At 67.3% G+C, this 25,156-nt stretch overlaps 13 protein-coding genes across 13 annotated transcripts; 6 read left to right on the top strand and 7 right to left on the bottom strand.

The window, feature by feature from the left end:
• Positions 1-44: 44 nt before the first annotated feature.
• MICPUCDRAFT_42636 (uncharacterized protein) lies at positions 45-831 on the bottom strand (the record flags this gene model as incomplete). The annotated part of the gene is made up of 2 exons (XM_003063323.1): positions 45-594; positions 755-831. The coding sequence occupies 2 exons, from the start codon at positions 829-831 to the stop codon at positions 45-47; spliced, it is 627 nt and encodes a 208-aa protein (XP_003063369.1).
• Positions 832-958: 127 nt separating this feature from the next.
• MICPUCDRAFT_52939 (uncharacterized protein) lies at positions 959-2,060 on the bottom strand. The gene is made up of 3 exons (XM_003063324.1): positions 1,965-2,060; positions 1,445-1,812; positions 959-1,328 (listed from the first exon to the last, which is right to left on the bottom strand). The coding sequence occupies exons 1-2, from the start codon at positions 2,016-2,018 to the stop codon at positions 1,717-1,719; spliced, it is 150 nt and encodes a 49-aa protein (XP_003063370.1). The 5' UTR covers positions 2,019-2,060; the 3' UTR covers positions 959-1,328; positions 1,445-1,716.
• A 236-nt stretch (positions 2,061-2,296) lies between these two features.
• On the top strand, positions 2,297-5,022 carry MICPUCDRAFT_36259 (uncharacterized protein; the record flags this gene model as incomplete). Its single annotated transcript, XM_003063119.1, has 4 exons — positions 2,297-2,440; positions 2,471-3,017; positions 3,199-3,655; positions 3,843-5,022. The coding sequence occupies exons 1-4, from the start codon at positions 2,351-2,353 to the stop codon at positions 5,020-5,022; spliced, it is 2,274 nt and encodes a 757-aa protein (XP_003063165.1). The 5' UTR covers positions 2,297-2,350.
• Positions 5,023-5,052: 30 nt separating this feature from the next.
• MICPUCDRAFT_36262 (uncharacterized protein) lies at positions 5,053-5,865 on the bottom strand. Its single transcript, XM_003063325.1, has one exon. It carries the CDS (start codon positions 5,854-5,856, stop codon positions 5,170-5,172), a length of 687 nt encoding a protein of 228 aa, XP_003063371.1. The 5' UTR covers positions 5,857-5,865; the 3' UTR covers positions 5,053-5,169.
• On the bottom strand, positions 5,854-8,352 carry MICPUCDRAFT_48778 (uncharacterized protein; the record flags this gene model as incomplete). Its single annotated transcript, XM_003063326.1, has 4 exons — positions 8,256-8,352; positions 7,166-8,099; positions 6,551-7,022; positions 5,854-6,363 (listed from the first exon to the last, which is right to left on the bottom strand). Coding segments are annotated over exons 1-4 (1,977 nt in total), but the record flags the coding sequence as incomplete, so codon positions are not given.
• Positions 8,353-9,669: 1,317 nt separating this feature from the next.
• On the top strand, positions 9,670-10,437 carry MICPUCDRAFT_63677 (uncharacterized protein; the record flags this gene model as incomplete). Its single annotated transcript, XM_003063120.1, has 1 exon — positions 9,670-10,437. One exon carries the CDS (start codon positions 9,670-9,672, stop codon positions 10,177-10,179), a length of 510 nt encoding a protein of 169 aa, XP_003063166.1. The 3' UTR covers positions 10,180-10,437.
• A 737-nt stretch (positions 10,438-11,174) lies between these two features.
• MICPUCDRAFT_63679 (uncharacterized protein) lies at positions 11,175-12,723 on the top strand (the record flags this gene model as incomplete). Its single annotated transcript, XM_003063121.1, has 1 exon — positions 11,175-12,723. One exon carries the CDS (start codon positions 11,175-11,177, stop codon positions 12,681-12,683), a length of 1,509 nt encoding a protein of 502 aa, XP_003063167.1. The 3' UTR covers positions 12,684-12,723.
• Positions 12,724-13,518: 795 nt separating this feature from the next.
• Positions 13,519-13,968, bottom strand: MICPUCDRAFT_8139 (uncharacterized protein; the record flags this gene model as incomplete). Its single annotated transcript, XM_003063327.1, has 1 exon — positions 13,519-13,968. A coding segment is annotated over one exon (450 nt), but the record flags the coding sequence as incomplete, so codon positions are not given.
• A 751-nt stretch (positions 13,969-14,719) lies between these two features.
• On the bottom strand, positions 14,720-16,413 carry MICPUCDRAFT_52944 (uncharacterized protein). Its single transcript, XM_003063328.1, has one exon. It carries the CDS (start codon positions 16,358-16,360, stop codon positions 14,930-14,932), a length of 1,431 nt encoding a protein of 476 aa, XP_003063374.1. The 5' UTR covers positions 16,361-16,413; the 3' UTR covers positions 14,720-14,929.
• A 398-nt stretch (positions 16,414-16,811) lies between these two features.
• MICPUCDRAFT_63683 (uncharacterized protein) lies at positions 16,812-19,188 on the top strand (the record flags this gene model as incomplete). The annotated part of the gene is made up of 2 exons (XM_003063122.1): positions 16,812-17,996; positions 18,096-19,188. Coding segments are annotated over 2 exons (2,278 nt in total), but the record flags the coding sequence as incomplete, so codon positions are not given.
• Positions 19,189-19,534: 346 nt separating this feature from the next.
• MICPUCDRAFT_52946 (uncharacterized protein) lies at positions 19,535-21,115 on the top strand (the record flags this gene model as incomplete). The annotated part of the gene is made up of 1 exon (XM_003063123.1): positions 19,535-21,115. One exon carries the CDS (start codon positions 19,535-19,537, stop codon positions 21,113-21,115), a length of 1,581 nt encoding a protein of 526 aa, XP_003063169.1.
• Positions 21,116-21,176: 61 nt separating this feature from the next.
• Positions 21,177-22,352, bottom strand: MICPUCDRAFT_52947 (uncharacterized protein; the record flags this gene model as incomplete). The annotated part of the gene is made up of 1 exon (XM_003063329.1): positions 21,177-22,352. The coding sequence occupies one exon, from the start codon at positions 22,350-22,352 to the stop codon at positions 21,177-21,179; it is 1,176 nt and encodes a 391-aa protein (XP_003063375.1).
• A 170-nt stretch (positions 22,353-22,522) lies between these two features.
• Positions 22,523-25,115, top strand: MICPUCDRAFT_52948 (uncharacterized protein; the record flags this gene model as incomplete). Its single annotated transcript, XM_003063124.1, has 2 exons — positions 22,523-23,360; positions 23,407-25,115. The coding sequence occupies 2 exons, from the start codon at positions 22,523-22,525 to the stop codon at positions 25,113-25,115; spliced, it is 2,547 nt and encodes an 848-aa protein (XP_003063170.1).
• Positions 25,116-25,156: the final 41 nt, after the last annotated feature.

Below are 25,156 nucleotides of genomic sequence, written 5' to 3' on the forward strand. Positions count from 1 at the left end.
GTACGCGTTCAACGGTTACGCGTTCGTCGTACGAAGGTGGTCTTCTACGAGTCCACTATATCCTCCAGCGCGCCGTTGCCTTCGCCGCGCGCGCCGGAGAGAAACCTCGCGATCTCGAAAAACAACGCGACCTCATACCTCCGCGCGCCGCCGCCGCCGCCGCCGCCGCCGCCGCCGCCGAGACGAAAAAATCCCCCGCCCGTCGGCGCGTACGGCACGACGCGCTTCGCCGACGCGTTCGCGCCCACGCGCGCGAGCGCGTCCGCGGTCGCGTTGTCCGGCGTCGCCGCCGCGTGCGCCTTCACCTTCCGAACCGCCGTCGCAGCCTCGCGCCAAAACAACACCGCGCGCAGCCAAAACAACGTCGCGCGGCACGACGCGGCGCCGCGCGCACCCTTGAACTTGAACGCGCGCAACCCGTCGCCGCGCGCCAGCCGCTCGAGGACGTCGAGCGTCGCCCTCGAGTCCGTGCGTATCGTGATCGGCGACCGGCGCGGGTGGCGGACGAGCGCGACGAACACGGCGAGGAGCTCGGTCGCGTTGTTGTCCTCCGCGAGCGGCGCGCGCGCGGCGTAGTTGAGCGCGTCGCCGGGGCTGGGGTGGAGTTGAAAGGCGTCAGTTGGATTTGAAAGGCATCGAGGGCGGGGATTGAAAGCGAGGTGTGGGCGGAAAAAACCGCCGGGAAAAGTCCTTAAGGATCGGCGTTCACCACGCCGACGCGGTCGTATGGGGACCAGTGTGAGATAGAACGCACCGGTAGTATACGCCGACGCCGGCGACGGGGGGAAACCTCTTCGGCTCGACGCTCCCGTCCACGTGCGCGACGATCATCGTTCCATCTTCCCCCGTGTTGTTGTGCGTTTCGCGTCGTGCGTTTCGAGATACCACGCGCGATCCCGCGTCGCCGTCTTTGTCCCCGAGCTCGAGCTTGGATCGAATCGTCGCGCACACGCCGGGAGAGAAAGTCGAGAAAGTCCTTAAGGATCGGCGTTCACCACGCGAACGCGGTCGTATGGGAACCAGTGTGACCATAACGCCAGCGACAGACGCGAAGAGGAGAGACGCCAACGCGGGGATCCAGAGCCGCAGCGCGCGCGCGAACGCGAACGCGAACGCGAACGCCGCCGACGCTGACGTCATGCGCGGTCCCACCCCTGCACCGGGGGAGGTGATCCCTTCGCTCGTCCGCGTCACCGTCGCTTCGCCGCCCGCGCGGGACCCCCCGTCGCTTCGTTGCGCGCGCGCGGGAGGAGCCTATGATCCTTGTGAAGAAGCTTCTTCCGACGTTTGGAGAGAAATTCGTCCACCGCGCCTTTCGCCTTGAGCGCCTGGGGTGGGGTCGTTCCATACAAAAATACTTCATCGGTCAGTTGAAAGGGGCCCACGCGATCAAGTGTCGAAACCGAGGGACGGGTGAAAAACGTTCGTAGGCTACAGAACGCACCTTGTACTGCTCGACGAGCGCGAGCTTCTTCTTCAGCGCTTGCTTCGCGTGGAACACCTTCGGGGACTTGCTCAAACCCGGCGGCTTCTTCGTCTTCTTCTCCGACGACGACGACGCGAGCTTCTTCGGTTCTTTCGTCTTCTTCTCCTGTTTCTTCTCCGAGCTCTCCCGCTTCATGCTCTAACAGATCCGAGCCGATCCGCTCTAATATTCGATCGATTCTACTAACCCTACTTTCCTCCCCTCTCGCCCGTCGCGGTGGTCTCGTCTTCTCAGACCGGGGTGAGGAGCGCGGCGAGACCCGGGCGCGGGGTCGTGTGCATGCCGACGATGATGATCGCGGGGATCATCGCGTAGTGGAAGTAATCCTGCGGGGGCGGAGGCGAGCGAGGAGGAGGAGGGGGAGGAGGAGGAGGAGGGTTCAGATCTCGCGGGCGAGACGAGAGCGGGGGCGGGCGCGCGCGATCGATCGGATCGATCGACGCCGCTCGAGGAGAAACGTTCGAGACGCGCGGCGCACCGCGTGGTCTTCCGCGAACTTGACGACCTTGCCGACGATGCTCATGAGACCCATGGCGCGCGCGCGCGTGGTGCGTCGTCGGTGTGTATGTGTACGTGTGTCGGTGTGGCGCGTCGAGAGGACCGGCGCGGAGCTGTTGGACGAGCGGTTCAAACCCATAACCTGCTTTAAATTCGGGATCCGAAACTTGGCCACAGCACAGGATCCGAATCACAGCTGTCGCGGAAAAAAAACGCGACGGGGGGACGAAAGCTACGACACGCGCGTCGGCATTGCCACGCGCGCGACGCCCGCCCGCCCGCCCGCCCGCCCGCACACGCGCGCGCGAAGGCACCCCACCGCGAACGCACCCCTCGCCACCCCCCCCAGACCCCCAGCGCGTCGCCATGCCGGGCCCCGCGCAGCACGCGCACACCCTCGGCGACGGCCTCGTGCCGCTCATCAATCGTCTCCAAGACATCTTCTCGCAAGCCGGCGTCGTGGACCAATCCTCCGCGCACGCCAAGGGCGGCATCGCGGACTTGGAGCTCCCGCAGATCGCCGTCGTCGGGTCGCAGAGTTCGGGGAAGAGCTCCGTGCTCGAGGCGCTCGTGGGGCGCGATTTCCTCCCGCGCGGACCCGACATTTGCACGCGGCGTCCGCTCGTCTTACAGCTCGTGCACACGCCGTACGGCGCGCATCACGCGCACGCGGCGGCGCACCACGGCGGCCACGGCCCGCCCGCGGAGTGGGGCGAGTTCCTGCACCGCCCAGGGGAGATCTTCACGGACTTTGAGGCGATCAGGGAAGAGATCGAGTGCGAGACGAACCGCGGCGTGGGATCCAACAAGGGCGTCAGCGACAAGCAGATTCGACTCAAGATCAACTCGCCGCACGTCCTCACCATGACGCTGGTGGACCTTCCCGGGGTGACGCGCGTGCCCGTGGGGGACCAGCCCGCGGACATCGAGAAGCAGATCCGCAACATGATCCTGTCGTACATCAAGCGCGATTCGTGCCTCATACTCGCGGTGTCGCCCGCGAATTCGGACCTCGCGAATTCAGGCGCGTTCTGTGCACTGGTCCCCATACGGCCGCGTCGGCGCGGTGAACGCCGTTTCTTAAGGACTTTTCCCGGCGCATCTCTCCGCCCAGGGTCTCCCGCTTTCAATCCCGACACACCTCGACGCCTTTCAACTCCATCTGACGCCTTTCAACTCCACCCCGACGTCGCCCCGTACGGAACGACCCTCAGACGCGCTCACGCTGTCGCGCGCCGTCGACCCCGACGGCAAACGCACCATCGGCGTCATCACCAAGCTCGACATCATGGACCGCGGCACGGACGCGTGCGCGTATCTCAGCAACGAGGTCGTGCCGCTGCGGTTGGGGTACATCGGCGTCGTGAACCGGTGCCAGCAAGACATCGCGCAGCGACGAAGCATCCGCGAGGCGCGCGCGGCGGAGAATGAATTCTTCCGGCATCATCCCGCGTACGCGGAGGTACAGCACAAGTGCGGCGTCGAGGCGCTCGGGTGGACGGTGTCGCGCATCCTGGGCGACCACATAGCGGACGTGCTGCCCACGCTCGCGGAGAAGGTGTCGAAGCGCAGGGAGGCGGCGGCGAGGGAGATGAAAGAGCTCGGCGAAGGGCGGCCGGACGATCCCGGGCTGCAGTCGAGCTTCGTGCTCGAGAAGCTGCACGCGTTCAGGTGCGTTCCATACACTGGTTCCCATACGACCGCGTTCGCGTGGTGGACGCTGTTTCTTAAGGACTTTGCCCGGCGCATCTCTCCGCCCAGGGTCCCTCGCTTTCAATCCCCGATATCGACGCCTTTCAACTTCAGCTGACGCCTTTGAACTCCACCCCGACGTCGCTTCGTACGGAATGGCCCTCAGCGCGTCGTTCGTGAAGTGCGTCGCGGGCCGGAACGACGACCTGAACACGCACAACCTCGAGGGCGGGGCTCGGATCCACTACGTCCTGCAGGACATCTTCGTGCGAGGGCTCCAGAGCTTGGACCCCACGGAGGCGATGAGCGAGGAGGACATTCGAACGGCGATTCAAAACGCCGCCGGCACGCGCGGGACGTTGCTCCTCCCGGAGGAGCCGTTCGAGGTGCTCGTGAAGCAGGCGATCAAGAAGATGAACGACCCGTGTCTGAAAGCGGCGCGGATCGTGCACGACGAGCTGAACCGAATCTCGAGCGCGCTGTTGAAGACGCACCAGCTGTCGAGGTATCCGAGGCTGGCGTCGGCGATCGAGACGGCGACGCGGGAGTTTCTGAGCGAAGGGCTGGACCCCGCCGAGGCGATGATCGGGAGCCTCGTGGACTGCCAGCTCGCGCACATCAACACGACGCACCCGGACTTTGTCGGCGGCTCCGTCGCGATGCGGCTCGCGCAGAGAGAGCTGAGGGCGCGACGAGGCGGCGACGCGTTCGAGGGCGAGTTTGACAGCGACGAGGAGGAGGAAAACGGAGGCGGCGACGGCGTGAACACGCGCGGCGGCGGGAACGGTAACGGTAACAGTAACGGTAACGGTAACGGACGCCGCGCGGCGCTTCGCGACGTCAACGGCCGCTCGAAGAAGCTCGCGAAGACGACGACGAGCGCGCTGAAAAAGGAGGACGGCGCGACGGCGACTGCGACGGCGAGCCCGCCGGGAGGGAAGCTCTACTCGCACGAAGACGGCGTCGTGTCTCTGAAAGAACCCCCGGGGAAGATCCAAGCGAGCGAGCCGCAGACGAACGAGGAGCTCCTCCAGGTGCTCGTCACGCGCATCCTCCTCGGGTCGTACTTTTCCATCTCGCGCGGCGTTCTCGCGGACACCGTCCCGAAGGCGGTGATGCACTTTCTCGTGAACAGCGTGCAGCGAGGGTTGCAGCAGTACTTGATTCAGACGTTGTACGACCCCGCGACGGCGGGGGTGTTGCTTCAGGAGCACCCGGACGCGGAGGCGAAGCGCGTCGCGGTCACGTCGAAGTACCACGCGCTCACGCAGGCGGCGCACGCGATCGGGACGATGCCCGCGGAGCTCGCGGCCGCCGCGGGCGCGGGCGGGCACAACCGACGGTGATTTGCGCGCGTGCGTTCTCATCACGCGTGACTTAATTTATGAGATAAGTGTTTCAACAAAGCTGGCTAACTAGCGTACAACGTATATAAATACAGTACGAACATAACTCCGAAAGAATAAAAACGCATCATCGCGGCAGGTTAGGGTTTAGGGCGACGGGTGCACGCGCCCCGACCCCCCCGGCGGCGTCCCCCCTCTCGAGCCCGGCGACGAAAACGGGTTCGTCCCTCGCGCGCGCCTCGGCGCGTCCGGATGCCGCGACGCCGGCGGCGGCTCGAGCGCGCGGTTCCCGAACGGGTTCGTCGCGAGCCGCGCCGGCGGCGCCGTCGGCGGCTCTGCGAACGGATTTAACCGTCGTCGGTCTTCGTTCGCCGGCGGCGCGGCGCCCGGGGGCGTCGACCGCGTCTCGACCTCTCCTGGGACTCCCTCGCCGGCGACGGCGCCGAGTTCGATGTCCCTCGGCGTCACCGGCCGCGGCGACGCCGCGCCATCGTCTCCGCCGTCTCCGTCGCCGTCTCCGCCGCCGCCGCCGCCTTCGACTTCCGGCAACGGCAACGACGCGCGGCAGTTGGGGCACGTCGTGTTCTGCGACAACCACTCGTCGATGCACTCCTTGTGAAACGCGTGCTCGCACATCGGGAGCGCTCGGACTTCGTCCCCTTCCTCGAACGGATCGATGCACACGGAACATATCGCGTCCTCTTTCCCCCCCGAGACGTCCGCGAACGTCTCCGGGGAGTACTTGAACGACGGAATCGCGTCGATCACCTCCCGAGGACACCCCGCGGGCGCGACGTGTCCGCCGAGCAACCCCGCGCGCGCGAGCTCCGCCATCGTCCTCGGAAACCCAAACATCGTGACCGCCTCTCCTCTGCGCTCGCGCTCGCGGTTCCTCTCCACGCAGCGCTTGCACACGGCGAGGAGTAAGCACGCGGCGAGGATCAGCACGACGACGATCGCGATCGTCAAGAGCCGCGGCGGCATCCACGACCACTCATCCGCGTCGGTGACGAGCTCGATGACGAACTCGCACGTGCCGTCCGCGTAGTATCCCATGTTGAACACGCCGAGGTAGTGCGTCCCTTCGGAAAGGTACCGCGGGCGGATCGTGAACGTCGTCTGCTCCGGGAGAAACTGCGTCTGCGAGATGACGACGTCCGCGGAGAGAAACGTGGGGAAGTCGCCCTTCTTCATCTGCAACGTCGGATGCCCCCCCTTCTTCGTGAAGACGACGCGCATCGACGCGCGCGCTTGCTCCGCGGACACTTCGAACTGCAAGTACAACCACTTCCCTTCCGCGATCTTCCCGGAGACGACGTACCCGAACCCCGCGGAGACGAGCTTCAGGGTCGTTCCATACAAGCGAATGTCGAGGTGGAGTTCAACGGCGTCAGAAGCGGAGTTGAAAGGTGTCGAGGGCGGTGATCGAAAGCGAGGGGTGGGAGGAGAGACACGCCGGCAAAAGTCCTTAAGGATCGGCGTTCACAACGCCAACGGGGTCGTATGGGGACCAGTGTATAGAACGCACCTCGCCTCGGCAGTGCTCGCCGCCGCGTCTCTCCGCGCAGCGACACTCGCCCAGTCGGTCGCTCGTCGCGCCCGACTCGACGCACGTGCCTCCTCTCGGCGAGTCGCAGTTCGCGGGGCACAAAAGCGGCCCGAGCGTCGGCGCGGACCACCACGCGCGCACGACGAAGTTCGCCGTCTCCTGCACGTACAGATCGTTGTCGTACACGCCGACGTAGTACGTCCCCGTCGTGAGCGCGATTCTTTTGTAGTGAAAATTCTCGCGAGACCGGAACCCGTCCACGTCCGCGTGCAGCTCAAAGTCGTCGATGCTCGGCGTCTCGCCAAACTCCCCCGCGGGCTTCACGAACATCACCGGGTCCCCGGACGAGCGCGTCATCTCGACGACGAGCGAGGACGACGACGCGCCGACGTCGACCGTGTACAGCGCCCACTCCGATCGATCCGCGCTCCCGATTCGCGTCGCGCCGTGCCTGTGTGGGTGAAGCGATCGGTCAGTCGAACGTCTTACCGGTCAAACGTTGAAAGGGAAGCGCGGGTGAAGAGTGACGACGGGAAAAGTCCTTAAGGAACGGCGTGCACCACGCGAACGGGGTCGTATGGGAAGCAGTCTCACCTCAGCGTCGTCACCGCGCTCTCGCACCCGACGTTCCCGTACCCATCGTTACACGCGCACGCGCCGTAGTCGTCCGCCGTGTCGTCGCGGTTCGAGCCCGCGTCCTTGGGCGTGACGCGCCCGGAATCGCCGTTCACCCACCCGCACGTCCCGCGACTCCACGCCATCGTCGAGCCGCAATACCCCCCCGCCGCGCCGAGCGGCCGCGGGCACGGCGGCTGCGTCGACGCGACGCACGCCGCCTTCAGATCGTACCGCAGCGTCCGCGTCGCCCACCCATTGAAGTTGTACACGCCTATGTGGAACAAGCTCGATTTCAGCGGGTCCGCGACGCACGCCGCGGCGCACGCGCCGCCGTCCCAGTTACCGTGCTGCGAGCACTTCGTCGCGCACGTTCGCAAGTCGATCGACACGTGCATGTACGCGCGGTTGTGCTCGAACCCGTGCTCGTCCGCGTCCGTGTTCGCGGACGCGTCGAATTTCCAGACGCGCGACGCCGCGTCCCACGTCGGCGCCGCGTCCGCGCCGTACCGCACCGCGAGCAGCGGGTGCGCTTTGCGCGGCATGGGCGTGTACTCGCCCGTGGCGACGTCCACGCGCTCGGTGTCCCATAGCTCCACGTGCAGGAAGCCGTCGCACGACGACGCGTCCACGGTTCGGTGGTCCCACGACGCCGGGAGCGCCACCGAGCCTGGGGCGCGCGTGCCGGAGGGGTCGATCGGGAGGGTGTTCGTCGGCGTCGCCGCGAGCGCGCGGCGCGACGGGACGTCGACCGCGTCGAGATCGTCGTCCGTATCATTTCCTCCGTCCCTCGACGACGAGGCGGCGTCGTCGCGGGAGGCCGCGGGCGACGGCGACGTCGCGTTCGCCTCCGGATGGAACGCGAGCGCGTCGCGGATGCCGTAGGAATCGGCGTCGCGCGCGCCGGCGCCGCCTGCGGAAGCGACGGGAGGCAGGTGACGAGGGAGGGACGGGGGGGAGCGCGAAGCCTCAGCGGGGGAAGGCGTCCTCTCATCGCGGTGACGTGTTATTCTCGTCGCGCGCGAACGCGAGGGGGTCGCGCGAGCGGGGACGCGCGAGCGCGACGCACCGGTCGTCGCCGCGGCGAGGAGAACGAAGAACAGCGCGGGGATCACCGCGAGGCGCGCCATCCCTTCGCGCGGGCGACCGCCTCCGCCTCGTCGCGCCTCTCCCAGTGACGCGGAGGACGCGGGTGATGACGCGTTCGACTTGAGTTTCACGTACGTACTTTAGGCCGTCTCTGACTAATTGCCCGTAGACCGGCGTAAATCTGCAACTCGGGCGGCACGGGGGATATTTCGTACGAAGGTACCTTCGGTACAACGTTGTCACGTACAGTAGTTGTAGACCGCGAGCGCGACCGAGGTGCGCGACCGCCCGACCGCGACCTTTCGATTTTCGGAGGTAACACACCACGAGGTTACAACTGACGTTCAAGGGACGATTCTCGGACGCGCGCCGCACGCGTCGCGCTCGCGCTCGCGCGCGTCGACCGGTGATCTGAAGTCCACCTCTCGCGAACGAACGCAAACTCCGCGCGCGCGAGCACGACCACGTCGCGTCCCGCGAGAGAAGACGTTTTCCGCGCCGGCCGAACGACCGTCGGAGACGCTCTTTCCAACCCTACCCCCGCTCGCGCGCTGTCGAGAGCGAGTAGGAGAGCGCCTCGACGATGCCCGCGACCACGGTGCGCGCCGCGACGTGAACCTCGCGCTCGCTGCGAGTTGGCTCGCTCGCTCGCTCGCTCGTCGAGCGCGTCGATCGCGGTCGCGTTCACTCGTCGTCCCCTCGCTCGACGCGACGACGCGGCGCGGCGATCGATCGGAGGGTTCGCGTCTACTCGTCGCGCGGCCGGATCTACCGGACGAACGTCCATCACTTCGTTTCGTTTCATTTCATTCGTTCACCGTCTCTCGCCCGCCCGTTCACGCGCCGTCCACTCTTCGTTCCCCACGTCGCCTCGTCGTCGACGCCACACGCAGAGCATCCCCAGGTACGCGTCCGCGGCGGACGCGCTGCTGCTGACGCCCGCGCGCGGCGGCGGCGTCCGCGGCGGCGGCGCGGACCGTCTCCGCGAGTTGCGATTCTCTCTCTTCTTCGTCGCCACCGTCGCCGTCGCCGCGGCGGCGGCCACCTTTGGCGTCACGCAGCTCGCGCACGCGCGCGGCGAGGCGTCGTCGTCGTCGGCGGCGGCGGCGGCGGCGCTCGGTTCGAGCGCGAGCGCGAGCGCGAGCGCTCTCGGGGGGCTTCGGTTCCCACTCGCGAGCGCGTACCGCTACCCGGACGCGCGCGCGACGCCGACGACGCCGACGCCGAACGACCCGCTGTACTCGCTGGACGCGCGCGAGGCGCGGATCGCGCGGCACTTCTTTCAGGGCGTCCCTCCCGGAGCTCAGTTCGCGTTCGCCGGCGGCGACGTCGCGACTCTGGGAGTGGGACTCCCGTCTCTGCCGTTTTCGTTCGTGAACGTGTTTAAGACGTCCATGATGAACACCGCGGCGGGGATGAAAAATCTCTTGGCGGAGCTGTCGAAGATGAAGGACAACGTGATGAACCTCGGGAAAAAACTATTCGACGCCGTGTTCACGCGCGAGAAGAAAGTCGACTGCCTCATGCAACAGAAATACGGCGCCGAGATCGAAGATCGTTTGGGGCCTGACGCGCCGGAAAAGGCTTCGCTCGGTTCCGCGTTCACGGAAGTCGTCGACTGGGACCTCGTCCGCTCGATCATACGCTCGGACATCAGAGACGAGCCTTTGTCCGAGGACGCGGTGAGAGCGCGGGAGAGACACGAAGCCATGCCGACCGCGCGACTCGGTTGGAAGTTTTTCGCGGACTGCGACGATTCGACCGATGATCTCCAGAACGATCTCGCGTGGGGGTACGAAAATGGTGCCACTTGGGATGCCGATGAAGGTGAGTATAAGTCCGGTGAGTATGGGATGCCGTGGCCGGAAAAAAGGAAGAACGAATCTTTCGCGCCCTGGAGGTGAAAGCCGGGATGGGATTGGGCGTCAGACTTTGTATCCGAAAGACGCCAATCGATGTGGACACGGCGGCCTCGAAGGATGCGTGCCCGACCGAGAAACTTTTGGAGATACCCAGCGGCCTCTTGAAGTCCATCGCATCGATGGCATTCGACGCGTTCATCGCCGCGATCTCGCCGGTGTTGGACCTTATCGCGTTCACTATCAACGGTTTCCTCGAGGGCGTCGAATGGTTATGGGCGAAGATCAGGTCCTTCACGTGCTATTTGGAGCGCAAGAGGGGTAATCCGAACCCAGAAAAATGCCCGAACCCAGAAAATGACAAGAAACTGAAGGCCGCGAATAAAGCATTCGATAAAGATCAACAAGTGGTCGAAACGGAGTGCAAGACAGACGTCGCGGCTAAGGCGTGCAAAGACGCGGAGGGCAAGGCAGACGCAGCTGCGGCGGAAATGCAAGAGCGGGAATCGCAGTTGGTCGACTTGGCAAATCACAAAGCTGAGCTCACGAAGCTTCAGGCAGAGCAGACAAAGAAGAAGACTGCCTTGGATAACTTGAAGAAAGCTCTGGGTCCTCTCTCTACCGCGAAGAAAACTGCGGTGGACGCGTTGGAGACTGCCCAGGAATCTTCCGCGGGGGGAACTGCGAAGCGAAGTGCCGCTGACAAAGCGATCGATGATGAAGCGGACCAAGTGGACAAGATCAAGAAGGCCGAGGAAGAGTTAGAGGCTCTCGCGATGTCGATCGCGGACCTCCAGGCAAAAATCAACGATGACGAAACGATGGACTTGGACAAGCCCCCCGGGAAATCGATTCGTGAGAAACTAACTCAGACGTGGGCCAAAATCAATCCCAAGGTCACCGCTGGTGAAGTTTTCGACGCGGATGGTAAGATTGAAAAATCCGTAAACGACCAGCCTAAACCCAGCGGAAATAAAAAGAGCTGGAAGAAAAGCGTTGTAGAGGGAGTCACCTCTCTTCCCAGCTATCTTCCGCACTTCATGTCTCATCTCGGTCTCGACGCGGACGACGACTCGTTTCCGCCGGGCCTGGGGACGACGCTCGGGATTCACGACGATGAAAACTACGACGCCTTCTTGGGTGAATTGGAAGAGCACCTGCTCGGCGAGGTCAAGCGGATCACGAAGGATCTTCGCAACAGCGACGCCGCGGTCGACGTCTCCGCAAACCTCGGCGGCGGTGACGAGGATGTGACGGAGAACTCTGTGATAGACAAACTCGACATGAAGGACGTCTCGGCGATCAAGCTCACCGAACACCTGGAATTCGTCATATCCGTCGATCTCCCCGGATTCAAGACAAAATCGACGCAAAACGGGTACAAAGGCGGCTACCTGATGATGGAGCAATGTGCGCAATTGAGAAAAAAGCTTAGTTACATCTTCAGCCACGACTCTAAATGGTTTGGACAGATGATGGAACTGAAATTCACGGCGGACTTCGAAATATTGCTCCCGTGGAGTTTCTATCACGAGGGCGAGATGATCGTCGACATCGCCTTTGAATTCCGTTGGCCTTGGACCGTATCCACGGACGCCGCGGATGGAATGTCGTTGAGTAAGAAACCGCCGCATATTCACCTCAGCGGGCACAACGATCAAATCTCTTTCGGCACCCCGAAAGAGCAAACCGCGGCGATCCAAGTCGGGCTCTCGTTTAAAGTTTTGAAACTCCACGCCGAGATATGTGCAAAAATTCCGTGGTTGCTGGGCGCGTGCGTTGGCCCGCATTTCCAAATGTTTTGGCCCTTCGCCGTCGGAGTGGATCTCGCCCCGACGTCCGCGGACGCGTCGCCTTATTTCGTCGACCTCGAATACGAGGAGGCGGACAAGACAAAGTGCAAGGACAGTAAAAAAATGGCCCTCGGCAAGTACTTCTACGCGGGAGTTCCCGAGTACAAACTCGATATTCGCATCACTTTTGAAGGCTTCTCGATCAAAGCACTGAACGCAGCCTTGGCCGCGGCGAAAAAGAAAGACCCCTCAGAAGACGCCGAGGCAGTGGTTGGCACGGCGGAACCGCACATCACTCTGGTGCACATTTGGCCGCGTAAGGAGCTTAAATTCCCAAATCTGAAAACGTGGATCGGACACGCGGATAATGTCGCGAGCACGTCTGCGGTTGAACCCGTTGGGATTGCGGACATGCACGTCGCGAAGACACCGGCGGATGTCCAGAAGGAGGAAAAGCAGAACGAGAAAGAAGCGGCGGACGCGGCGACGGCGGTGAAAAAGTACAACAAGGATTTCAAAATAGCGGCGAGGAAAGCCTTCAAGGACGAGTTCATGGATAAAGTCAAAGGCGCCGTAAATGAAGCGAAAACAAAGAAAATCTTCCTCGGGGTGAACGATACCCAGGGTAACGATTACCTCGCCGTGTATAAAGAAGTCACGTGCGTCAATCTGGCGCCAACGGCAAAAAAAACAGGGGCCATCACCGCGGTGCACGCTGCTGCCAAAATGAAAGTAAAATCGAAGAAGGGTCGTTAAGTTGTGTATATTGTAAGATGAATGATCCCCCGAGCACGTCTCCGCGCTGAAACACTCGCACGCGCCGCCGCTCGCGCGGAGCTGGTACGGGTACTGTAGTCTACGGGCAGTCTACGAGTAGTGTAGGAAAACGCGGCGTTCGATCGAGACGGAATGCATGCATCTTTTTCGTCAGTCGCGACGTCGCGTCGCTCTCTCGCTCTCGTCCGCGCCTCTCTCCGTCGCGTCGCTCTCTCGCTCTCGTCCGCGCCTCTCTCCGTCGCGTCAACGCGTCCGCCTGAGCGCCTTCCCCCCCGGGAAACTATACAGCACGCACCACACTGACTAACTGATGCAGTGGCTTCATCAAAACGCGCAAGCTGTGCGCCTCTAAGTGAGCTCTCACGTCGTCGTCGTCGTTGTCGTCGTCATTCGCCGAAGGCCTTCACGCTCGCGCATCGCTCTTCACGTCGTCCTCGTCCTCCTCGTCGTCGAATGCCCTACCCCGCCCTGCGCGTCGCGTCGCCGCGTCGCCGCGTCGCCCTCACTTCATGCTCATGAACCGCTTGACGCGAGCGGCGAACCCGGGCAACCCGCCGCCGCCGCCGCCGCCGCCGCGACCGCGGCGGCCGCTCTCCGCGGCGTTCGCGACCGCGGGCGCGTTCTCTGCCCCGCGCCCGCGCCCGTCGTCGTCGACGCCTTCCTCCTTCTCGTCCATCTCCATCATCCAAGGATGGCACGCGACCTGCCGCAGCGTCGCGCGTTCCCCCGGCGCGGCGCGAATCATTCGCGCGAGCAAATCGCGCACGCACGCGGAGCCGCACCCGCGCGGCATCGCGTTCACGCGCCCCTCTCTCACGCGCCGCAGCGTCGCGGTGAGGTCGCCCGGGCGACTCGGGTCCTCGAAGGGGTAGCTTCCGGTGAGCATGAGGTAGAGCATCACGCCCATCGCCCACACGTCCACGGCCTGGGGGTCGTAGGACGGGTCGCCGCCGGCGCCGCGGCCGGCGCCGGCGAGCATCTCGGGCGCCATGTAGTCGGGCGTGCCGATCCCTACCGTCTTCGCGCTGTCGAGGTGCTTGGACAGCCCGAAGTCGATGATCTTCAGCGCGTGCGTGCTGCGCTCGATCATGCAGTTCTCGGGCTTGATGTCGCGGTGGCAGAAGCCGTGGTCGTGAATGTGCGAGACGCCGCGGCACAGCTGGCGGAACAAGCCTCGAGCTTCGCGCTCGCTCAGGCTGCCGCCGCGCGCGTTGAGGTGGTCGAGGACGTCGACGCCGTCGACGAGTTCCCAGACGAGGATCAAGATCGCCGTGGCGTAGGGTCGGGGAGGACGCGGCGGAAGGAGCGCGTGAGCGACGCGGCGCGGACGAGGGAGGGAGGGACGTCGTCGCGCGAGCGAGGGAGGGGAAGAGGCGAGAGACGGCGAGAGAGGGCAAACGTCGAGCCTCGCCTCGCCCTCCTGGACGACGTTCAGGAGGCGGACGATGTTCGCCTCGCCCGCCCTCGGCGCCCTCGCGCCGAGCTTCGTCGCGTACTTGATCTCGCGCTTCACCGCCGGGAGCGGGACCGCGATCGTCCCGTCCGGCGTCACGTTCATCACCTGCGGAGGGAGGGAGGGAGGAGGGCGCGGGTCGGAGGGCGTCTTTTTTTTCTCTTTCGCGCGTCGCGTGCGACGCGAGGCGCGAGGCGAGGACGGGGCGGAGAGAGAAAGACGAGCGGCCGCGCGCGCGCGCCTTGAGCGCGACGCGCATGCTCAGCGCGTTATCGAATCCCTCGTACACGACCGCGGTCCCTCCGCGGTTGATCTCCGCGCCGACGCGGTACCGCCCGTTCGAGAGCACCGCGCCGGGCTCGAGCCGCACGGGGCGCTGCGGCGCGTGCGCCATGGTCGACTGACGAGCGCCCCTCGGTTATGACCGGCCGACTAAAGATTCGCCCGCGCCCGGACGCCGCTTTGCCTGCCTCGCGACTGGTACACGTACGGGTAGACTGGGATCGGTCGTTTTTCAGTACACGTAGCCCTATTTTCTTCCCGGGGTCGTCGGCGACTCGGGAGGCGTTCTTCTCTTGTGCTTGAAAAATGAACTACAGCTACGCACGAGCGTCGTTTGACGCTGATGTTTGAACCCTTCGGTGCGCGCACCATCGCGGATGGCGCCCTCGAAGGCGTCGCCGCCATCTCATGGAGAAAGAAAATATCTTCGTCGCCGCAGTCCACAACTTTTTTAGACTGCCAGCCGTACTCCCAACCCCGCCCCCGGTGATCACATGACGCAGCACCCCGGCGCGCCCGCGCTGCCGTTCCCACCCGACCCCACGTCCGGACCCGGCGGGGCGGGCGGAAACACCCCGTTGGACCCCTCCGCGCCTTGCTGCGCTTGGAACTGTTGCGCCATCCCTAAAAGTTGATTCACGCGCATCCACTCCAAGTTCATCACCGCGGAGCCGTGCGCCCCCCCCGGGATGCCCGCTAACGCGTCCGTCGCCGGGGCGCCGCCGAGAATGCAGGGTAACCCGTGAACACCGCCGGGTAACGCTCCCATCGCGTGAGCGCCGCCGGGTAACCCGTTTCCGCCGCCGACTGACCCCGGCGCGGCGCCGGCGCCGCCGGCGCCGGCGCCCATGGCGTTCGCCACCGATCGCTGCACCGCCGCTCGGAACGCCTCCGCGGACGCCTCCGCGATGATCCACGCCGCGTCCGAGGACACCGGGGGACCGGACCCGGGGAACGTGCCCAGACCGCCGGGGGCGCCGCCGTACGGCGGCCAGTACAGCGGCGATTCCGCGAGTGCCGCGCCGGGCGTCGTCGCGGTGTGATCGCCGTCGTTGTAACCCCCGACGCGCGGCCGTTTCGCGGCGTTTCCTCCTCCTCCCGCGCCCACACTCCCTGCGCCACTGAGCGGCGGCATACCCCCTGAACCGACGGTCCCGCCAGACACCGCGCCCGACTGCGTCCGCGCGCGATATCTCACCTTTTTCCGAGACAGCCGCGTCTCGCACGTCTTGTTGAGTCCGTCGAATTCACTCAGCGGATGGAACGTCCGGCACGCCTGGCACTCGCGGCACTCTTCGTCTTTGAACATCACCATCTTCGCGCGCGCGTGCTCCGCGCACGTGAGGTACATTCGCGCTCTCTGGAGCATCTGTTTCCGCGGGTTTTCGCAATTGTCGACGAGGCAGCAACCTTTGAACTTGACCGGATGCGCGCGCCCGTGCCCTCCTCTTCGCGCGGTGCCCCCCGTCGTCGTCGTCGCGTTCGTCGCGTTCGTGATCCCGGTCGCCTCAGACGTCGTCGCGAGGCTCGCGGTCGTCGCCCCGGACGAGTGCCCCAGCGACGCGCTCGTGGCGGCCAATTCTCCTCCTTCTTTCCCGCTCGTCTCGCGCGTCGTCGTCGCCTTGGGCGCGGGCGCGTTCGCCTCCGTCGACGGCGGCGTGTCCGTCTCGATCGTCGCGTCCGCGCGCGCGTGCGCGACCCCGGACGCGGCCTCCCTCTCGCCCTCGCCCGTGGGCGCCTCCTGAGCGTGGCGCAACCCGAAGAGCTCCGCCGCGGTCGCGAGATCTTCCGCGCTGATGGGCGCCTCCGACGCGTTCGCCGCGTTCGCGGTCAGCCCGACGCGTTGCGTGTCGGACGCGATTCCCCTCGCGGTCGTCGTCGCGATCGCGCCGGCGTCCTCCGCGGGTTCGTTTCGCGTCATGATCGCGATCGCGAGTCGCGTGAATGCGTCGCGTCCGCGTCCGCGCCTCGTCCCTGCGCGCGCGCGAATCTGTTCTCGCGCGTCGAGTTCACAGTGGGCGATAAAAGCCCCCCGCTCCGTTCAGAAAGCCCCAACAAAAGACCTCAAAAGATCACACAAAAGAAGACACTCTTTTTTAACTGAAATCACGGTGTCACGGCCTGGTTTCAAATCGAGCGCGTGGTCCGATGAAGCGAAACCTGAAACCGACCGACATCGCTCCGCGACCGCGGCGTCGTCGTTCAAACTACGCGCTGCGCTGCGCGGTTCTTTCGAACAGAAGGGAAGGGTGGCGCGGGCGGGGGGAAGTACAGATCGTAACGCCTCGCAGATCTCTCCGGCGTCGCCGCACACCCCCCGCGCGCGAAGACACCCGCCCGCGCGCTCGAGCCGGTCGCCGCGGCGCCGGTCGATGCCGATCGCGTTCGCGGAGGTCACGAACGCGGTGCCGACGACGACGTGCGCGACGACGACGGCGATACGAGAAGGACACGCGAAGACGACGACGACGACGAGGACGACGACGACGATGACGACGAGCGCGGCCGCGACGACGCTAAACCCGGAGAAGCTGCACGCCGCGCTGGACGACGTGACGTCGTTCGACGCGTCCAAACGCGACGCCGCGGCGAGCAAACTCGCCGCCGCCGCGGGGAAAGACGCGATGGCGCTGTGCGTCGCGCTGTTATCCATCGCGTGCGACGTCGAAGCGGAAGGACGCGACCCGTCCGCGTCCGCGACGCGACGCCTCGCGGCGGCGACGTACGCCAGGAACACGCTGCGCAAGGCGCGCGCGGGCGACGCTTCCATCGCGCTGCCGTCGCCGCGCGCGCTGACGAGCGCGGCGTTGCGCGCGCTCGTGAAGGCGCCGAGCGACACGCGAAGGCTCATCGCGGATTGCCTCTCGATCGCGACGACGACGTCGTCGTCGTCGTCGGGAGACGCGTCGTCCGGCGACGCCGCGGCCGCGTTCGCGGCGTCATCCTCCTCCTCCGACGACGCGGCGTCGTCAGAGCTCGTTCGCGAGGTCGCGGCGCTGATAAAGGCGGGCGCGGGCGATGATACCGTAAACCCCGGGGGGCTCCTCGCGACGCACGCCGCCGCGGCGCGGTTCCAATACTTTCGCGACTTGACCGCGGCGAAGGAGGCGACGCCTGCGGCGCTCGAGACGCTCGCGGCGGAGGTCCTCGCGCCGGTGATCGTCCCCGCGTGCGCCGCCGCGGCGAACGCGCTGCGCGAAGGATGCGAAGGAGGAGGAGGGAAAACGCACGAGCGCGATGCGTTCGCGTTCACCGCGCGAGTCGGGTTCAAGACGCTGTTTCGCGCGACGCGCGCGCACGCGCCCGCCGCGCTCTTCGACGACCCCGCGACCCTCCGATCGATCTGCGACTCGATCGAGACGACGTGCGCGGGCGCTCCCATTTTGAAAGAAGAAGAAGACGGAGACCGCGACGCCGATCCGGGGTACTGGACCGCGGCGAAGCGCGCGCTGCGACTCGCGACGACGCTCGCGGCGCGGCACTCCGCGAAAATTTCCGCCGAGAACTTTTCGTCGCTCGCGCGCGCGGCGATCGCGGTTGCCTCCGCGCCGCCTCAGGTGCGACAAATTTTTTTCACCCATCGCCCGGTTTCAACATTTGATCGCTCCCCCTTTCAACTGACCGGTGAACATTTTTTTTATTGGAATGGCCCTCAGATCGCCTCGCCGTCCTCCGTCGCCGCCGCGTTCGCGCTCCTCGAGTCCATCCTCGACGTCGCCGGGGCGCCTCAGCGCGGCGGCGGCGGCGCGGCGGCGGCGGCCGCGGGCGAGCTCAGGGCGAGGGCGTGGAGGGCGCTCACCCGGGGCGTCGACGGGGCCGCGATGGACGCGACGGACGCGACGCGCGCGTTGGTCGAGTTGATCGAGTCGTGCGTGAAACCGCACGTCTGCTTGACGGACGCGGACGAGGCGTCGCTGCGGGAGGACCCGGAGGAGTACGCGCGCGTGAACGCCGTCGGCGAGGCTGCGGTCGGGGACGCGATCGAGGACGCGCTCGCCGGCGGCGGCGGCGGCGGCGGCGGCGCGGCAACCGCGAGAGCCGCCGCGTTGGATTTCGTGCGGTCGCTCGTGACGACGGTCGCGCCGTGCGACGACGCCGCGGTCGCCGCCGCCCCCGCGGGCGGCGGCGGCGGCGGGGGGGGGGGTAAGAACAAGCGCAAGCGCGACAAGGCGGGGAAGGATGGCGACGACGACGACGACGACGACGAAGGCGGCGGAAAAAAACCGCCCACCGCCGGCGAGCTCGCGCTCAAAGCCGTCGTGGACGACCTCCTCTCCCGCGCGCCGAGAGAAAAACTCGAGGGGAAGGTCTCCAAGGCCGCCGCCGCGGCCGGCGCGGTGACGACGTACGCCCCTCCCGGCGCGGAGGCGGCGATGGGGCGCGCGACGTACGTCGGTTTATTCGCGCTCCACGGCGCGCTCGCGAGCGCGGCGAAGACGCGCCGACGTCAGGCGCCCTCCGCGAGCGCGCTGCGGCAGTTCCTCGCGAGGCAGAGCTTCCCCGCGATCGCGGCCGCGGCGTCGCCGCACGTCGTCGTCGCCGCGTGCGCGCACGTCGACGCGGTGAGCGGCTCGATGAGGGACGAGCGCGTCGCGAGGGAGGCGGCGTCGGCGTTGATCGCCGCGCTCGAGCGACGCGTCGACGCTGACGTGGACGCTGACGTGGACGCTGACGTGGACGACGAGGACGCGTGGGCGGTCGCGAGGGAGATCGCGTCGTGGACCGCGCGGTCCGTCTTCGCGGACGCGCCGTGTGCGCCCGCGGCGTTCGGCGCGGTCGCCGCGTCCGGCGCGGTGGCGTCGTGCGCGGCGCGTCTGACGACGCTGATCGAGGCACGTCCCTCAGACTGGTCCCCGTACGACCACGTTGGCGCGGTGCACGCCGTTCCTTGAGGACTTTTCTTCCCGAAAGACGTTTCTCTCCGCCCACCGCTCGCTTTCGATCCCCGCCTTCGACGCCTTTCGACTCCATCTGACGCCTTTGGACTCCACCCCGACGTCGCTTTGAACGACGGAACGACCGTCAGACGAGCCCGGGGACGGCGGCGCCGGCGTTGCGCGCGCTGAGCGGGCTCGCGGACGCGGCGCGCGGAGCGATGACGCCCGCGGACGCGAGCGCGATCGCGGCGAGGATCGTGGCCGCGTTCGCGCCGTTCGCGCGCGAGGAAGACGGCGGCGCTGACGTGGACGACGACGTGGACGACGACGACGACGTGGACGCGCCCGGATTCGACGCTTGGGAGGCGTCCGTCGACGCGGTGGCTTCCCTCGCGGACGCCGCCGACGAGGGCGCCACGCCCGGGATGGACGACGACGGCGTCGACGCCGCCGCGAAGGCGAGCGCGGAGAAGACGGACGCGGACGCGAAGGCGACGATCGCGGCCGCGGCGTGCGAGCACGTGCTCGCGTACTGGCGCGCGGCGGCGGCGTTGGAGCCGCCGGATGCGGACGACGCCGACGCCGCCGCCGACGCCGCCGCCGACGACGACGACGGCGCGACGACGCCTCCCGCGCACGCCGCGATGGCGCCGCTCCTCCGTTTTTGCGTCGAGACCGCGACCTCGAACGCGGGCGGCGGCGCGTCGTCCGAGTGCGCTGATATCGTCTGGAAAACGGTCGAATATTGGGCGTTACATCTACCCGCGTGGTACGAGAAAGGCGAAGAAGAAGGCCTCGTCGACGACGACCTGTTGGACGTCTTCGCGGACGTCGTCGTCGCCGCGCCGCGCGCTCGCGTCGCCGCGATCGCAAACCCCGGCGCGACCGTCGCCGCGAGCACCATCGAGGACAGCGACGACGCCGCGCGCGTGCTCGCGGGATGCAGAGCCCTCGCGGCGGCGGCGCGCGCGGCGTCGGCGTCCATCGCGTCGTCGACCAACGTCGCCGCCGCGGCGACGAACGCCGCGGAAGCGGCCGTCACGAAGCGCGCCGCGCGCGCCGCGCTGCACCTCCTCGTCGCCGTGGGCGTCCCCGCGAAGATGGCGACCGCGGACCCGGTCGGGTACGCGCGCGCGTACCTGGAGACGGCGGCGACGGCGGCGTGGTCGCTGAAGGATCCGGAGTGCGTCGACGGGCGAGACGCGTGCGCGGCGGCGCACGTGGATGCGCTGACCGCCGCGCTGGACGCGATGACGGACGCGAGGCGAGCGGACGCGCCGGATAAGAAGAGGTTGGGGATGGCGTTGGAGGAGGCCATGGCGGGGGTCGCGCACCTCGTCGCCGCGGACGACGCGGACGGGGGGGAGGAGGACGGCGACGACGACGACGACGACGACGACGACGACGGCTCCGACTCCGACTCCGACTCCGACGACGCCGGCGGCGTCGCGAACGAGACCGAGGAGGAGTTCCTCGAGAGGTACGCCGCGATCGCGCGCGACATGGCGTCTGGCGGCGACGGCGGCGGCGACGGCGACGACGACGACGAGGGCGTGGACGAAGACGACGACGCGTTTGACGACGCGTTTGAAAAATCGGCGAATCCGCGCGCGACGCCCGCGGCGGACGCGTTCTGCGCGTGGTACGCGCGGTGGGTCGAGGGCGTGGGCGTCCGCGACGACAAGATGCGCGTCGCGTCGTTGGTCGACGCCGCGGTTCTGAAGAAGTTCCAGAAGGCTGCCGCCGCGGTGGCGAGGAGGCAAGCGGACCGGGACGGCGAAGATGGAGGTTCCGAGTGAGGAGGAACACGATGATGAGTTAATATTAATATCTTATTGTTTTGTACACCGCACACGACGTTCACTTGATGATGAAGTCCATGAGCAAGACTTCGTCCGTGGACCCGCGGTGCGTCACGATCTCCCTTCGAGGCTCGGACGTCTCGCAGTTCCCCCCCCAGCCGTCGCGCTTTCCGTTTTCGTACACGAGCTCCAAAAATTTCTCCCGATTTCGCGGCGCGCGATTCGGCGGATCCGCGAGAAGCCACCGTCCACCGCCGCGCCGCGTCAGCGTCGGCACGAGGCTCGCGACCGGCGCGGCCATCCCGGGCTCGTACAGCACGTCGCACGCGAGGACGAGATCGAACGTCCGCTGGTCCGCGGGCACCGCGTTCCAGTCGAACGTCTCCGCGTCGCACAGCCGCGTCGATTTTTCGTCGCCGCCGCCGCCGCCGCCGCCAGACGCCGTCCCTCGCCCTGAAACGCTCACGTCGAGGCCGTTAAGCTCCGCGCTCAGCAAGCAACACTGCAGCGCGAGCGGCTCGCGGTCGTAGAACACCACCTCCCTCGCGCCGCACATCGCCGCCGCGATCCCCGCGAGCCCGAGCCCGCTCCCCAGATCGCACGCGTCCTTCCCCGCCACCGCCGCCGCCGCCCTCGCGGACGCGCTCCCCCTGGTCGCTCGCAGGCATCGCGCGTCGCGCTCCGCGGCGGCGGCGACGCCGCGCGCGAGCGCGATGGACGACGGCCACAGCGCGGCCCAGTACGGATCGCGATCGAGCAGGCCTAGCTCGACGTACATGTCGAGCACCTCGTCCTCGGACGCGGGGCGGACGATCTTCGCGACGCGCTCGACCCTGGAGACGGGGTCGACGACGCCGAGCGGGATCTCGTCCACGACGAGCGCGAGGTCCGCGACGACGCGCCCGCCCGTGGTGGACGCGAAGAGCGGGTGCGACGCGAAGAGCGGGGAGTCCCGCGCGACGGCGTGCGCGCGCGGCGTTGGCGCGGGGGCGGCGGCGGGGGGTCCCCGGGGGTCCCCGGGGGTCGACGGCGCGACGGTCGTCTCCGGCGGCGCGGCGTCCGAGACGCTCGACGACGACGACGACGACGACGACGACGACGACGACGACGACGAAGACGAAGTCGCGCGGACGACGGCGACGCGCGCGGCGGCGGCGGCGGCGGCGCGACGACGCGCGGCGCCGCGCGCGCCTCCCGCGAGCGTCGCCGCGGCGCGCGCGGGGGCGGCGAGCATCGTGGACGCGTCGAGTGCGCGCTCGGCGCGCGTCGACAATGGATTGGAAAAGGATGTCTACGCTCGTCGGGAAAAGCGTTCGCGTATCGCATTTGCTGACTCGATCGAGCGTACACGACACAACGAGCGACGCGCCGTCGCGCGGGCGGGCGGCGCGGACGCGCGCCGCGATGTTCCGAAAGTTCTTCGGGAAGGGGAAGAACCGCCGCGGGAAGCGCGCGCCGGGCGGGCGCGACCCGAGAGGACGCCGCGAGTCCTCGACCGCGGCGCCGAGCGACGACGCCGACGACGACGACGTCAGCGCGACGAACGCCGCCGCCGACGACGACGACGACCGGCGTCCGCGTCCGCCCGCGCCCGACGACGCGACGCTCCTGTCGCTGTTCCTCGCCGCCGGGAGCGACCGCCGCGCGTTCCGCAGGGCGTGCGCGTCGCTCGTCGACGCGCTGACGACGCGCCCGCGCGCGGTGCCGTCGCACGCGGCTCCGCTCCTGCGCGACGCGCTCGCGCGAGAGATGAATAACGACGGAGACGGCGGCGACGACGACGACGACGACGGAGGCGTCGGCGGGGCGCGCTCGCGGCGCGTCGCGATCGACCTCGTCGCGGCGCTCGCGCTGCACGAGGAGAACCACGCGCTCGTGCTGAGCGTCCTCGGCGCGCTCGACGACGCGTTCGAGCGCGCGTTCGAGGACGAAGAGCTCTACGCGGACGCGAAGGCGTCGAAGGCGTCGAACGCGAATAAGAGCAGCAGTGGGAAGAAGAGAGGATCGTCGTCGTCGTCGGCGTCGAAGAAGAAGAAGAAGAAGAAGGACGCGACGACGACGCTGCCGTCGCCGCTGCACGCGCGCGTGCTTCAGGCGCTCCTCCGCGTCCTCGGCGACGCGTTCACCGCGACGGACGTCCTCGAGATGACGCGCGCGTCCGTCGCCGCCGCGCTCGTCGTCGTCGTCGACGCGTTGGACGCCGCCTCGGGCGCGTCCCTTAGACTGCTTCCCATACGACCGCGTCGGCGTGGTGCACGCCGTTCCTTAAGAAGGACTTTCTCTCCCAGCGCATATCTACGCGCACCCCTCGGTTTCGATCCCGACACACCTCGGCGCCTTTCAACTCTACCTGACGCCTATGAACTCCACCCCGACGTTCGCTCGTGCGGACCCTCGACCCTCAGTCGGATCCGGATGCCCGGACGCGTCGTTCCTTCGTCGGCACGCGGCGCAGCTGATGCACGAGCTCACGACTCCGGACGCGCACTTCGCGAGCGGGGAGAGGGACGAGGACATCCGGACGCTCGCGATGCACTTCAAGAGGCAGTGCGCGGAGCTCGTGAAGACGACGCTGGAGATCGATCTGATCCCTCGCGCGTGCGCCGCGCTCGGTCCGGCGTTGGCGTCGTCGACGCGCGGCGATCGCGATAACGGTCAAAACGCGAGCGTTTCTACGGAGAGCGGAGGCACCGACGCCGACGCCGACGCCGACGCCGACGCCGCGATGTACGCGATGCGCGCGGTGAGTAACCTCCTCCTCGCGTCGGACGAACGCAGCACACAGCTCCGGAAGGCGGTGGCGGGCGGCGAGATGGTCGAGACGATTTTGACGCCGTCACTGACGCGCGCGATGGCGATAGCGCGCGGCGCGTCGTCGAGCGACGCGGCGCGCGCGCATCGCGCGCGGACGCGCGCGTGCGACGCGCTCGCGGCGCTCGGCGTCGCGACGTTCAAGATGGGGACGTTACGGCAGAGGCTTCTCGCGGACCGACCCGGCGGCGGCGGCGCGACGTTGACGGCGGCGGCTGCGTCGGATCCTCTTCGCGACGCGTTGCCCGCGGGTCTCCTCTCCGTGCCGTCGCTGTCGTCCTCCCCCGCGGTCCTCGACCTTTTTCTCAGGCTCGCGTGTAACCTCGGCGTCGGCGTCGGCGACGACGGCGGCGGCGAGCCCGCGGCGACGGGGCGCGCGCGGTGGCGGCGGCAGATCTCGGACGCGTTACGCGCGGCGTCGGGGGAGGATAAGGCGCGACTGTCGTCTCGGTTCGCGAGGGACGCGCGCGCGACGCCGGTGACGCGCGAGGGCGCGACGCACGCGTGGATCGTGTCGATGCTGCCGCCGCCGGCGCCGAGGCGGGAGATCGACGAGACCGCGGGTTGGGATAGGGATAGGAAGAAGAAGAGGAGGAAGAAGAAGAAGAAAAGCGAGAGAGGAGGAGGAGGCGGCGGCGGCGGCGGGGGGGGGGGGGGAGGGGACTCGAGAGCCGCCCCGGCGTGGCAGTCCGAGGGCAAGGCGGAGAGAGAACGCTCGCGACGGCGCGAGCGGCGTCCGGAACGCCGCGAGCCGCCGGGGGCGACGACGACGAAGGCGAGCGACGATGACGACGAGGTCGACCCGCCGCCGCCGCCGCCGCCGCCGCCGCGCGCCGGCCCGAGAATCGTCGCCGCGTCCTCGTCCACGGTGATCGAGGTGAAAGCGGCGAGAGCGTGGTCGCGCTCGTCGCCGTCGTTCTCGTCCTCGGACGACGAACGTCCGCCTCCGCCGCCGGACTCGGACTCGGACGCGAACTCAGACGCGGCGTCGTCCGACTCGAGCGCGCCGCGAGTGAACCGTCTGGAGCCCGCGCGCGGGATGTACACCCGCGTGCACACGTCCGCGCTGCCGTATTTAGACGACGACGTGGACGGCGACGACGGCGCGGACTTCGACGTCGACGCGTTGCTCGCGGAGGTTGACGCGCTGGGGACGGGAGGGGGAGGGGGAGGAGGAGGAAGATGATGAGGGATTCGACGCGATTCGATGTTCGATCGTCTTTCGCG

The sequence above is a fragment of the Micromonas pusilla genome, assembly GCF_000151265.4.
Source record: "Micromonas pusilla CCMP1545 genomic scaffold MICPUCscaffold_14, whole genome shotgun sequence".
NCBI lineage: Eukaryota > Viridiplantae > Chlorophyta > Mamiellophyceae > Mamiellales > Mamiellaceae > Micromonas > Micromonas pusilla.

Coding starts and splice junctions, on each gene's coding strand:
- MICPUCDRAFT_52939 (XM_003063324.1), bottom strand. CDS start 2,018: ATGGGTCTCATGAGCATCGTCGGCAAGGTCGTCAAGTTCGCGGAAGAC. Junction 1,813..1,964: donor AGTTCGCGGAAGACCACGCG/GTGCGCCGCGCG, acceptor CCGCCCCCGCAG/GATTACTTCCACTACGCGAT.
- MICPUCDRAFT_36262 (XM_003063325.1), bottom strand. CDS start 5,856: ATGGCGGAGCTCGCGCGCGCGGGGTTGCTCGGCGGACACGTCGCGCCC.
- MICPUCDRAFT_52944 (XM_003063328.1), bottom strand. CDS start 16,360: ATGACGCGAAACGAACCCGCGGAGGACGCCGGCGCGATCGCGACGACG.